General features: G+C 38.9%; 1 protein-coding gene across 1 annotated transcript in view; it reads left to right on the forward strand.

Moving 5' to 3' along the window:
- Window positions 1–13,504, forward strand: part of LOC136877293 (aconitate hydratase, mitochondrial) — a 225,399-nt gene extending 211,895 nt beyond the window's left edge. Inside the window, exon 15 of the mRNA XM_067151224.2 lies at window positions 12,788–13,504. Coding sequence (XP_067007325.1) covers window positions 12,788–12,931 — 144 coding nt within the window. The 3' untranslated portion in view covers window positions 12,932–13,504. The remainder of the gene's footprint in view (window positions 1–12,787) is intronic.
- Window positions 13,505–14,884: the final 1,380 nt, after the last annotated feature.

A 14,884-nucleotide genomic window follows, 5' to 3' on the forward strand; every position in this document is an offset into this window, starting at 1 on the left:
AGACGAAGGTAACTTTCGCATGTTGTGTCACTGTCAAGTAACATAGCTCGATGAAACTTGAACCATACATAGGAAGAACTGCTACAATTTGGTATGGTAGGCAACTGAAAGGAATATGCGACAAGATGAATAGAAATGACACTTTCATACAGAGACAATAAATTACACGCAAGTCGCTGTGACTCATGTTGTTCCCCTGGACATCACAAAAGATGGGACATGGTTTTTAAAAGGGGGTGTGATCACCACGGACAGTGATGTACTCTACAATGTGTTCCCTCGCTGGCCACAAGATTGGTAAGGAGTTCTTGTGGTAGGGCGTTCCATTCCTCCACCAGCGCGGTTGACAACTGCTGGATGGTCGTTGGTGCATGTGGATGTGCTGCAATAAGTCTGCACAACATGTCCTACATGTGCTCAGTGGGATTTTATGGGGGGGAATGGGCAAGCCAGTCCATTTACGGAATATCCTCTCATTCCAAGAGCTCCTCCACCTGCGCTGTTAGATGTGGTCATGCATTGTCATTGATAAAAATGAAGCCGGGTCCGAATGCACCCCTGAAAATTCACACATGGGAAAGGAGCACACTGTTACAATAACATTGACATAATGTACCCCGTTCAAAGATTTGGAGGTCGGTACGCCCATGCAACATTACGCCTCCCCACACCATAACACTTGAACCACTTACATGATCATGTTTGATAATGTTCCTGGGTGCATTACGTACATGTATAATCACTACTCGGACCGAATCTGCTCTCTCATCTGAGAAGAGCACGCGACCCCAATCCTCATCGGTACAAACCTTATGCTCTTGCACCATCGCAAACGGTGCCGCCGAAGTGCAAGTGTCAACGGAACACAACGTAATGGTCCTCGAGCAAACAGACCACCTCCATGCAGTCGCCGTGCCACTGTGGAGCATGATATTGAGTGCCTTCCAGTTCTCCTAAATGTTGCAATTGCACCCGCTGTTTGACATGAGTCTCATCTTGCCTGTTGCACAATGTAGCGGTCGTCTACTGCTATAATTGACCATGGTCGACCCCCTCCTCTCCTTCGGGCAGCAGTGCCTGTGGTTCGGAATGCTCTCCATGCATGTGAATCAGTGCTTTGAGCAGTACCAAAGTCCTGGGCTACACTTGTCACACTTCATCCTCCTTAAAGTTTCCCGATGATTCTTCTCCGTGCGAAGTCATCCAAATGTTATTTCCAGACGATGTAATGAATACCACCACCACAGTGCACCGTAACAGCTCTCTGATTGACTCGCACTGTCTTGTCTTGTTCCTTCAAGTGCCTCGTTTTGTAAGGCCAGACCCATTTGCATACCTGCCAACCCTTCCGATTTACCTGGAAACTTTCCGTTTTTTAACTCGTCTTCTGGTTTTCAGATTTATTTTTAATTCTTCCTATTTTTCACCAGTGTAACCTCTGGTACGGTCAGTACTCTTCCCCGAGGATAAAGGATGAATTCTTAGGCGTATGTACTTTTGTAATTTACCCAACCTCATTTTCAAGCGTATTTATTTTATGCTTTATTTCGCGAGTGTACCATCCGTCGCCTTCGTGTATCTTGTTTCCGTTGTTTCCCATTTTCACACCAGGCAAATGCTGGGGCTGTACCTTAAGGCCACGGCCGCTTCCTTCCCACTCCTAGCCCTTTCCTGTCCCATCGTCGCCATAAGACCTATCTGTGTCGGTGCGACGTAAAACAACTAGCAAAAAAAAAATATCTTGTTTCCTGCTCGCTACAACATCAGTGTGCTTTACGGCTGGGGATTCGGGACAGCAATTTAATACCTGACGGCAAAAATGTTGTAACCCTCACTTTTCTAGAATGCTGGGTTTCCGTGCATAAACGACGTATGCGGTCAGAGTGAGGCATGTAGGAAGTTATGTTGGCAAACTAGAACATTAAGCGGCTTTTTTCTTTAGTTTAAATTTCGCCGCAGGTCGTGCAGGTGCAGAAACGTTGTATCAATGGAAAAATTTGCATTTTGAGGGTTACAGCATTCTTGCCAGCAGCTATTCAGTTGTCCTACAATCAAGAGAGGCTAGCATGTGCTAGCAACTCACTTAATCGGGACGAAAGACTGAGTTTCTTAAATGTGTAGTTCGCGGACTGTTAACGTTTCTGTGCGTAATTTCGTTTCAGTTGTTGGCCACGTGCTTTCCCCCATGTCAAAGTCATATGTTAATAAGGTATGAGACGTACCGATATGTTTTGTATGTAGTAGTTTAGCGTATTTCAGTGCATTTTTGTTCGTCCTTCATAATTTTAATGAGTTGTCTGAATTTCAGGGAGTTGTGTCGGTGATAGTTTCTGCTATTTTCTGTTCATGTTATGGCCAAAAAACATAACGAACGTTATCTCAAAGTGTTCAGAGATACCTATAATATTAAATTTCTGTTCGTTATACAGTCTAATAAAGGAAACTGTTATGCATTTTGTTGCGTGTGTCGGTGTGATTTAAATACAGTGGAACTTCTATCTCGAATCACCTCGGGAGATTAATTTTATTTTGAGTTATCGAAATTTCGAGATATAGAGAATACCGTATTTGAGCCTGTATAGCACATAATTGAATCATATGTATCTACAGTCTTTTACTGAATACATTATTTTTAATAGTACCTAAAAATATACGAAGAAACTCTATTTTATGCCATCACTTTCATTATAACACTTATTATGGTAACTTTTTAGAAGACAGGATACAGCACATACAGTGGTGAAACAAATACCGGGCGAGTTGGTCGTGCGGTGAGGAGCGCGCAGCTGTGAGCTTGCATCCGGGAGATAGTGGGTTCGAACCCCACTGTCAGCAGCCCTGAAGATGGTTTTCCGTGATTTCCCATTTTCACACCAGGCAAATGCTGGGGCTGTAGGCCATGGCCGCTTCCTTCCCACTCCTAGCCCTTTCCCACCCCATCGTTGCCATAAAACCTATCTGTGTTGGTGAAACGTAAAGCAACTAGCAAAAAAAAAAAATTTTTAATAGGAACATGAAATATAGCTCCTTTAACACCTTTGGGGAAAAAAAACCTTAGTCTCTTCTGTTTGTTGCGGTTAACCTTTCCTCCCTGCACGCAGCTGAGTTTCGTAAATAAAGTTTGTCATCCGCGACCTCTGGGCTTGCTTTCGTACGTGACTGGTAATTGACATCGGAGAAACAGCAAGGCTTTGCCGATTTTCTGATCACTAGAAATTAGAATTTTTTGGTTGCCATCATATTAGTTCTCAGCTTCACTGTAACCCTTTCTTTACTTGTGAACGGTTCCTCACAAACCACAAATGCCGTATTGCACAGTTAATGTTGCACAAAGTTGAGTTACAGAATATTTTTTGCTTCAAGGGAGGAAATGTTTGTTTCGAGAAATTGAGAAATTCGTGTAACCGAATTTCGAGTAATAGAGAAATAAATACACGTGAAGAATAGAACAAACGGCTGGAAAATTTAAGATACTTAGAGATACTGAAAATTCGAGTAATTCAAAGACTGAACATTACTGCATACTGGCCATGGGTACGTATTGCAAGGCGCTAGTGTACTTGCACAACCGTAGGTCTGTAATGTCTTTGAGGTTGAGCCAGAGGTACTCCTGAAGCCTATGGTAATGTGATGGGGAGGGCCCACCTAAAATAAATGGTGGTTGGTAGCGTGGATTTTGACAGGGTGGAAGGAGGAGTACCTTTGGTTATAGGGTGGTTTTGTCATATGTTATGTAAAAGAAACAAGACATCACTGGTACATGTGTTTAACTGACTGTACAGTTGAAGGTGTGCCATAAAACCACCTCTGTATCCATTTATACAGGTGAAAAGTTATATGTTGCCTGAGGGCAACAGTATGTAGTGAACGGTTAATTAAGGCCATGGCCGTTTCCTTCCCACTCCTAGCCCTTCCCTGTCCCATCATCGCCATAAGACCTATCTGTGTCAGTGCGACGTAAAGCAAAAACAAAACATGAAATATAGCTCCATTAACACCTTCGGAAAAAAATCCGTTGGTCTCCTCTGTTTGTTGTGGTTAACCTTTCCTCACTTCACGTTGAAACTTCTTGTCAATACCACGCAGCCGAGTTTCGTAAATAGAGCTCATCATCCGCAACTTCTGGGCTTGCTTTCGTTTGTGACCGGTAATTGACATCCAAGAAAAAGCAAAGCTTTGCCGATTTTCTGATCACTAGAAGTTAGAGTTTTTCGGTTCCTGTCATATTAGTTCCCAGCTTCTCTGTAACCCTTTCTTTACTTGTTAACTGTTCCTTACAAACCACAAATGCTGTATTGCACAGTTAATCTTGCACAAAATTCGAGTTAGAGTATTTTTTGCTTCAAGGGAGGAAATGTTTGCTTCGAGAAATTGAGAAATTTGTGTAACCGAATTTCGTGTGATAGAGAAATAAATACACTTGAAGAATAGAACAAACGGCCGGAAAATTTAAGATATTTTGAGATACTGAAAATTTGAGTAATGGAGGTTCACGGTTCGACTGTGTTATTATTCGTATGTGTCATAAACGAGAGTGATTAGCTACATTTTCTTGTAACCATTTTACTTTTTTAATTTCAGATTTTAAATTTAATGGTCAATTCGCATTGTAACTGTAGATATGTATGCCTTTTATCCTGTCCTTTCACTTATACCGTGGCGCAATATATGTGATCAAATCCAAGAATTAAAAAATCTTCCTGTTTTTGATTTCTAAAAGTTGGCAGGTATGCATTTGGCGCTATAGTCGTGCTAACCTGGCGCCAGGTTTCTATGCACTTGTGAGAGGCCTCTGGCAACATTCTACTGCACTTTAATTCATTTCCACAGAGTAGTTATGTTTTGTTGCTTTATCTATCTCTTCCTTTAGTTTTCCCCAGCAGTGTATGTATTTGGTAGTGCATTAAAAATTAAAATTATAACAGTTTTAGTGACTTACCTTCGTGCCTTTTATTTTTATTTTTTTTTTGTAACTTTTCCGCCATCTTAAGTATTTTTTCCACTGATAATGAAGCATTTTATCCCCTGTCTATTGTGGTAGGCTGTTTTTTAGTCTTTGAACTAAAATGACTACTAAGAGAGATAGCATGTTTTACTATTGACTACATTTATTAAACTAATATTTGCAGTTATTTACAGTGCACGTGTTGGCTTCCAACTTAACTCTTTCACAGCCTTTCACACAGCACTCCCAGTGTTTCAAACTTCTGCTCTCCAACTGGGCTTCTCGCAGCTATTGTCATTCCCCGAACAATTTATTCCACATGTAATTTGCCACGCTGAACTCAGACTGACTCGCTTCTCGCCGATGCACTTGCCATTGACTTTCGTTCATTCAGCTCCACTTCCACATCATTCTGCATTTTCTCCATTGTGAGCCAGTTTCCAACATCATCTAAGGAGCTTCCTTATCAGGACCCTAGTCTGACTCGTTGGCTGAATGGTCAGCGTACTGGCCTTCGGTTCAGAGGGTCCCGTGTTTGATTCCTGGCCGGGGCGGGGATTTTAACCTTAATTGGTTAATTCCAATGGCTCTGGGGCTGGGTGTGTGTGGTGTATTCAACATTAGAAATCATCCTAGGTAGGGCCCTCATCTTCACAGACATGCAAGTCACCTAATAGGCCGTCTACTAGAAAAAGACCTGCACCAGGCCTCTCAAGAGGCCATGCACCATTATTATCAGGACCCTCAACAATTCACTGGGTATATTTTTTACTCGCCTTTGGCCTCACTCACATTGTTGCTTCTCACTGACATTGAAGCCTTTCCACCTTCATTGTCACACTACACTAGAAGTCCGTTATAGCAAGAATTTACAGCGGCAGAGAAGTTTACTCGCCATAGTGGATTGTTGTTATGTCAGGTTTTTCGTAAAAGTCAGGGAAAAACACACCACATTAAAATCTGTACAAAACGGCAATCAGTTTGTTCAAAACTTGCATTTTTGTAGATGATTTTCAGAAAACAGCTTTCCATTAATTATTTTTTCTAATTCCAATACTGTGGGAACACGTATGTAGATTTCATGAAAATTGTAATAGTGTCACTCCAGAGGGTTCTGTGGCAAACATTTCAGTTTTCTTATTCAAATCTAGCCTAACTTAACCATGTACGGCCTAAACTGGTTAGGACGTTTTTGAGGGGACCGAAAAAAAATGTCATAAAGAGGGAACATGCTAAAAAATAAATTAAAAAATTTGCTGTTAAAGGTTAGATTTGAACTAAAAATAATTACGATGAAAACATAGAAACAAGTGGTTACAATTATAATTAATGGAATAAATAAGGAAATAATACATTTTAAGAACACCAACATAGTAAAACATTGAGGAAGAACATTCTTAGAAATGCAAACTATATACGTGCATTCCATAAGTAATGCGACCAATTTTTTTCTGACGCAACTGTACACCACAGCGTGTTCTAACCTGTTGGGCTAGGTGGAGGGGGGTGTTAGCTTCAAACGCTCCGTCTCATTCGGCAGCGAGCTGCCGGAGAGTCAGGACGTGCGTTTCCGTCAAGCCCGTTTTGAGTTCATGTAACACGGCACAATGGATCGTTCTGTAGAGCAGCGGTACACTATCAAATTCGCGTTAAACTTGGGAAGTCCACCACCGAAACGTTTCCATTACTTCAGCAGGCCTTTGGGACTGATTGCTTGTCCAAATCGCAAGTTTTCTGATGGCACAAGTCGTTCATGGGGGCCGAGAGGAGATCACCGACGAACCTCGCAGTGGACGGCCGTCAACCTCACGAGTCGACGAAAATGTGACGCATGTGCGTGATTATTTGAACTCTGACAGACGGCTGAGCCTTCAGTTGATAGCACAAACTCTACACATGGCAAAAACAACCGTTTTCCGCATTGTGACCGAAGATTTGAACATGAAAGGTGTGTGCCAAACTGGTCCCAAAAGTGTTGACCGACGGACAAAAGGACATGCGAGTGCTTCGGTGTCGAGAAATGTTGGAAATGTGTGAAATGTGTGAAAATGATCCTAATTTTTTTTAACTCCGTTATCACTGGTGATGAGTCATGGATTTTTGAGTACGACCCTGAAACAAAAAGGCAGAGTTTAGAGTGGCACACCCCATCGTCACCCCGTCGCAAAAAGGCACGCATAAGCAAGTCCAGGATCAAAACATGCTCATTTTCTTCTTTGACGTCAGAGGCATTGTCCACCACGAATTCGTACCTACCAGGACTACAGTGAACTCGGCTTCCTACTTGGAAGTGTTCAAGAGACTGAAAAGGAGGGTCTCGCGCTGCCGAAGCGACATCAAGGACACGTGGAAAGTTCATCACGACAACGCGCTGAGTCACAGCCATTCCGGAAAAGGCCTTCCAGGCATGGAAACACCACCTCCAGAAGTGTATCGACACAAGAGGGTGCTATCTTGAAGATTTTTTTATTATTTTACGAATATATTCAATAAATGATTTTTATGAATTTGGTCGCATTATTTATGGAACACACCTTGTATGTCTCTTATAATCACGTTTAAAGTTGTCACAGGATAGTCCAACATCTGGGTGATTTGCTCACGTTTCATGTGTGGGTTAGCATCCACTTTCTCAAACTTCAATTTTTCATTATCTAAAAACTGTCTAGCTTTCTTCTTCTCCATGAGCGAATATGCTGCAAACCACTATGCATAAATACAGTAGGCCTAATTTATGTATGTTGTTACACAATTTACTTATGAATGTCAAATTAAGCACCAACATGTCAGCTGTATACATAAGTACAGTAGGCCTAATTTACATACATTGTTATACAAGTCACTCGGGCCTCTTTCAGATGGTGTGGGAGTAAAACGTGCCCGTGTGTATGCGCGGGTGCACCCGCTTTCTCTGACTTACACACGCAGCAGGTCGAGTGGTGCAAAACTCCCTACACTTTCCAACGGAACCTTTTCAACACACTTTTTAGTGTGTAATACATATGGACCATCATAGTCTTCGTTTACCTTCTACACTTAAAAATACAAAAATAGTTCAAGCATGCTGTGTCCTTCACATTTCATTGGGAGAGGAGGAGACGGGTACAGTTTTGAGGATACTTCCTCAATAATGGGTCTAAATGATATCACACGTTCCCAAAACACGAGACCTGGTATTTCTGGCATTAAAGTTATTAAATTCTCAAGTCTATTCTGGGTTCCATAGCAGCCGCTGTAAATTACACAGGAAAAGAAAAAGGTGCACGATTAACTTTTAAATTGAAAATGAGAAATAAATATGTTAAATGGGTGAGAGCGGGGCCTACTTTTGTTTGTCGTCTAAGTCCATTTCTACTTTCATATAGGTACACTGTCGGATTATGGTACAGGTGGCAGTACTGATATCGCGAGCACGATCGTTATGCTGTGTATGATGATATGCTTAAAAACTAATATACAGTAACAAGTAACTGTGGGCGTGGGGCTGCGTCTGACCATGGACTGCCTGCTCAAACATTTCTCCCTTGTGCTGTTACTCTCCACCTCCACATCATCTGGAAGATTCTATTTGAACAGTCAGTTCTTAGTTTAGGCCTAGGCAGACCGGCAGCTAAGCACGGAAGCGGGTTGAAGCCGCGCCACCTGAAAAAGGCCTCACAAACATAACATTAAGCACCAACACATCAGAAGCAAAGAGAGTAAGACTGGCTTGGGATTGACGCTCCCAGCAGCTGTAGGCCGATGCGCAACCACGCTCTGGGGCCGTGAAATTTAAGTTTTCTACCAAATCCTTGCCTGGGCCAGTTGTTGCTGGCCTGTTATGCACGCAACGTGGCTGGGATCGTTAATTTAAATTTCTGATGGTGAGAGTTACGAACATACTAGAGAGTGACGTAAATGTGCTATCCAGGTGTTTTTAGCATGTATTTAATAGGATACATCCTGGGACTTACGAATAATGGCTTAATAACCAGGGAAACACTGTAGAGAGGGACGTCTTAACCAGTTCTGACTGTATGTATCATGAAAACATATTTCAAGCACTAGTAGAGTAATGAAGTCATGTCCAAAGTATTTCATCAAAACCAAAATATTAGTGCTGAAGGCTTAAACATTAAGTTATAATCTTAATTATTTACATCATTCATTTCTTTATCAACCAAATAAGATTATTGGAACATTTATCCGTTGGTATCTGTCCTTTGTTGGCCTAAACTCATGTCTTTCGGTATTATATTATTTTCATAATTCATCGCACCATTTAAAAAAATCTAACAACTTGAGTATTCCGACAGCCTGCATTCAACGTTGTGATATCTCTATTAACAGCATGACCGTAAATAATTTTAAGATAAATCATGGCTCGTCTCAAAATAATATAAATTAGGCTGAAAAACAGAAGACTGCATACCCTGGAATCCTGTGATTGCTGCATCTAGATGAATAAATGTCATTAAGAAATAATAAATGATTTGGAATTACGATGATTCCACAGCATCTGGCATCATCCATGGCTCCTGTAATGTCTACATTCCTAGTACAAAATGCAAATTCTATGTGCTGCTGGAAACAACTACTCAACAGGAAAATTACTGAACTATGCATTACGTTAGAGGACACTTAAGATACTTCCAATCATATCACAGTTCACACTTCTAAATGGTTTCATTTCGTATCAAAGATTCTAGTAAACTGATAACACATACGCAGGAAATTAGCTTAAAAATCACATAATGGATTATCGCAATTAACAATTATTCATACAACCCATATCAATATTCTTTGGGAAAATATCATTTGAATATTAACCATCAACTTTAAAATGATTGCCTATTCTCAGTATCATTAAATCATATGCATGACGAACATCAAATCCTATTTCCTTCAACCTATTTCCATCGGGATTCATGAAGATCGCATTACCTTATCTAATGCTCAATTCCCAATGAACTATAACATCACACATTATTCTTTTACTTCATCGATGATGCTATTTTCAATATTCATCCATCACATGTGCATCATGCTCATTCCTAATTCACTTCCTAAAATATACAAGCACATATCGTCGAAGACAATCTCATTCTTAAAACACATATGAAAATATTATATAGGAAGAATTCATCTTCGACACACATTAATTACTTCATGGTTATTCCAAATAAAGTATACTTATGCAATAATTGGTACGTAAAGTTTCAATTTACGATGACTATATTTCATGAAATATGACCGACACCTTTGGATAAAATTACTGCATAATACTTGAATATATACTCAAAGTTAAATGAGTAATGCATGGAAAAAATCAGGATTCCAACTAAGCCATTCTTAAAAGAAATTCACTCCACTATTGTCATGGACTTACTTAATGACAATCCTACTGTATCACTCAAGTTGTTATATCAAATATGTCACATTCTGACACCATGAAGTAATCTACTCTACTTAAAAAAGGCAGCTACCTAATAGAATAAAGGAAAGACACTCATTGGGGTATTTATCATGCTAATGGAATCACGAAGACAGCATCTCCAACACCTCAGCTGTTACATTTTATGATTTGGTTTCCTTCCAACATTATTCCAGACCCTCCAGGACACCATCCTGGATTTAGGCCTGCATGATCTTATTTGACATCACACAAAGACAGTCCATTACATAGGTCAGCTTCATGATCCCTGAAACTTGTACAATAAATATTAGTACAATGTTGTACACTATAAATAATTCCACTAGCGTTTTGAATTAACACTCTCCTTATTATCTTATAGTAAAATCTATATCCTATCTTTACAGTTAAAATCTTGTATCTTATATACGATAGCTATTCAGATCTTAGAACTTTCTGACTAGCTTCCTTCTCGTTTGTATGAAATAGTTTTATTCGATGTTCAGACTCTTTCTTTCATTATAACCACATTGTTTTTGCAAAACAAAACCCTATTCTAACCGACAATAATAGTGTCAGCTTGAGTTTCATAGTTCACCATAAATCATTGGTCTGTAATCTCCTTCCTGTATGAATTTGACATTTGAGAACTTCTTTGATACAGAACACTCTTATGATCAGTAATCCAGGTAATATGTCTAACAATCCATCGTCTGCTCAAATTATGTACCAATCGATTACTTTACACTGGTTTCTCGATTGCTCAAACTTATTTCATAATAGCTACATAATGCATGACCAGCGTATACAAAATTGCACTTGACCTGTATAGTTTAATCCATTCCATGGTCTCCGTTGTATCTCTCGTTATTGAAGTTAAACGCCATTACATCGTTCCTTATTTCTCTTCCTTTGAAACATAACATTTCATTTAATATTTCTGCTTAAACAAGGACATTCCTTAATAGACGTAACTCATTTGAATACCACAGGGTTCCAAGATTATGAATTTCTCTATACCTCCAATTTCCATTAAGCTTATTATTTAACTGAGCGAGTTATTTCAACTTATTATGTATCTGGACATATAACAGCTAGACATGTACCTTCACTTCATGTGATCTTCATTGATTTTTCAATTACCATAAACTTTCAGTGGTTCCTTTATTCCCAATATGGAACCATGGGATGGTTGATCTCAGGAGATTTATTTTTCTGGAACCACAAAAAAAAAAAAAAAAACCGCTTTTATTTGCCACTTTGTTTCTCTTTTTGGTTGTGGCATTATCTGATCATGTTAGATTGGGACATAAAGTGCAGACTAGCACAAGCAAGGAAGAGCTTTCTTAAGAAAAGAAATTGGCTCACTTCAGACATCGATATAGGAATTAGAAGTTTCTGAAGACTTACATCTGGAGCATGGTGTTGTGTGGAAATGAAACATGGACGATAACTAGCTCAGAAAGAAAGAGAATAGAAGCTTTTGAAATGTGGTGTTACAGAATAATGCTGAAGATGAGATGGATAGATCGAATCACTAATGAACAGATACTGAATCAAATTCGTGCGAAGAGATCGATTTGGCTAAATTTGACGAGAAGAAGAGATAGAATGATAGGACATATCTTAAGACACCCAGGACTTGTTCAGTTTGTGTTTGAAGGCAGGGTAGGCGGTAAGAACGGTAGGGGTAGACCAAGGTAGGAGTATGACAAGCAGATTAGAGCAGATGTAGGATGCAATACTTACGTAGAGATGAAAAGGTTAGCACAGGATAGGGTGACATGGAAAGCTGCAACAAACAACTCGAAGAAGAAGAAGAAGAAGAAGAAGAAGAAGAAGGACGACGACTACTACAACAACATCAACATCATTGTAGTGCTACAGAAGACTCCACTATGACATGGAATCCTTGGTCTTCTTTGACGAATTATGTTGGTGGTGCGGGAGGGAGATCTTACATGTGAGCCTTAAGTTTTTTATTTTCCTTGTCCTTAAAAGCCAGGGGATTCAGTATCTAAGGGGTCTAATATACAAGTAAATACAGTAATTTCCTATCAGTAATTAGTTACTTGGGGCACATTTTGCAACATGTGCATGGAGATGCATTTCAACAAGAATGCATTAGAGGATGATATGCTATAGTTGAAAGGACAGAATGCTCAAGAAGTATCATCAAGTTATCAAATTGTTACTTCAAAAATGTGGAAGTTTTCTACACACTTTCCTATAAAACAGCTGTTTTTAATCTAACATGGTAACTTTTTTTTTTTCTCTTGTGTAATGGAGGTAACTGGAAAGCTTTTATTTTCATTATCTAATACATTGCCTTGTTTCATGCATAAAAGAGTGATATGTTTACAGTAAATTCATAAAGTGCTATTACTTACAGTAAAATAGGTTTTATTGTATGTTTTGCTTTATATTATAGTGTGTATTTTCTGTTGCAGCCTGTTAAATGTGAAATCAAGCATGCAGATGGTAAGGTGGAAACAATCATGCTTAACCATACGATGAATGAGCAGCAGATTGAATGGTTCAAAGCTGGAAGTGCATTGAATCGTATGAAACAAGTTGCTGCGGCGAAAAAATAATGTCCAAACCTTCAATAGTGTGATGATGAAATTTGTAGAAGTAGAAAAACGGGACACTGTGACCATTACTGCAGCTAAATCACCTTGGCAGGGAAGCAGTATTGAAGCCACTACAGCAACACCCGCAATACTCTGGCTTGGAAATATGTAATTGCAGTTGAATCGGTGTAGTATTGATATTTGCTATGCAAAATAGGTAGCTTCACAAGACTGATATTTTTTGTCTGTCTGGAACAGTTGTACAAATGTAATTGTTAATAATTTCTTAAACTGAGGTAAATCTCCCACATAAGGGGCTTTCCTTTGCTGTGGTCAGAACTGTTCAGAATTGAATCCACAGTTATAACATCTCAAGCCCCCTGTACAGTTCTGTCAACAGCATGCTGGAAAATTAATCTGTAGACATTTTTCATGACTTAGGTGCTAAATTGTTTCTTGTTGTGGGAGTATTTTATGACAATATGAAAATTGTTACCTTGTAAATATGTATTTTATCCTGATTAATTTAATTTATATATGCACCAATAAATTGACTGTTTTCCTACAAGAGAAATAAATGTATAAAATCCGGTATTGAATGTTTCCTTTAGTCCTGTGCATGCATGTCTCAATATTATATTTTTAAATAATTTACATATGTTCCTAGTATCTGGTTATAATTTTGCCAACTTGCATTATTTTTATCGTGGAAGGCAGCTAGTCTTATGAGAATACCTTGCTTGTGCCATTGCATTACGATTCTTTGTATTCTGTAAAGCTAAATTTTGTGTGGTTTGAAGTTTTACTCCCTCTGTGGATCAGTGGTAGTGTCAGCCTCCAGGTCCCAAGATCGCAGGTTGAAACCCAGCAGAGGTGGTCTGATTTTTTAAGGATGAGAAAATCGCCTGACACACATCAGTTTTACCCTGCCAAATGATCAAAATTGACACTCAGATAGCCTAAATGGCATCAAATCAAAAAGCCTGCACGTGATAGCTGAGCTCATAATTATTTCTATTAGACAGGAGAACAATGGATCCAAGAAATTCAGCAAGATCTCAAAGTGGTTGGACTCAAGATAGCAGATGAAGAGAACAAAAATAAAATGAACACACTTCTTAAGACTCACAAGTTTTCAGCAGAAATGCCCAGAAGGGCTATAGAGATTTCAGACGAATTGAGACAGTTACGATTGGAACGAACGAAAAAATACTGGGCAGATAGCAAAAACCAAACAGTACAGCCTTCAGAGAGAAAGTGAACTTGGAATGACTCAAGTGGTCCAATGTAGCCAAAGAAGTTAATAATAATTATAATTATTTATTTACTTAATCAAATAGCACTTTTACAGAACACTTTAAATCAATACTTCAGTTCTTGCTATGTTCCTTCTTCCTCTATGCCCACATCTGTGTCTGATCTGCTTCTGGCTGTTCTGTGATATATGACTCCTTTCTTTTTCTTTGTTTATTCTTGAAAATCAAATTTGGTCCCTAAAGAACTTACGTGTGTCCTCAATGTTTGCTTCTTTGAGGTCATTTAAATGTCTGTGTAAACTATGCTGGTTGTACTTTTAAGATTAATGATTTTATTAAAAATTTGTATTGTTAGTCCATCATTCATTCTGTTAAAAAGTCCAAAAATGAAATTGACAATTTTGTTTTTATATACATTGCCAGTAATCTGGAATGCTATGTTCTTCTTTGCTCTTACCTCTAAGCTGATTTTAAATTTTTTTCCATTGTTTATGTTTATCCATTCAGCTAAATATTGAAAGGAGTTGATTATTTCATCCGGACAATATTTAACATTTGTTTATAAATTCTTTGGAAAGGAGATTTGTAAACCTATTTTTCCTGCTTGCTCTATTAAGTTTCTGATTTGGATTTTGGCGTTCTCCCATGTCTCTGTAATCAAGGCAATGTCCTCTGCAAAAGCCAAGCAATCTGTGTATGTTATTTATTTTTATATCCT

Source organism: Anabrus simplex, chromosome 7, assembly GCF_040414725.1.
Source record: "Anabrus simplex isolate iqAnaSimp1 chromosome 7, ASM4041472v1, whole genome shotgun sequence".
In the NCBI taxonomy this organism is placed as follows: Eukaryota; Metazoa; Arthropoda; class Insecta; order Orthoptera; family Tettigoniidae; genus Anabrus; species Anabrus simplex.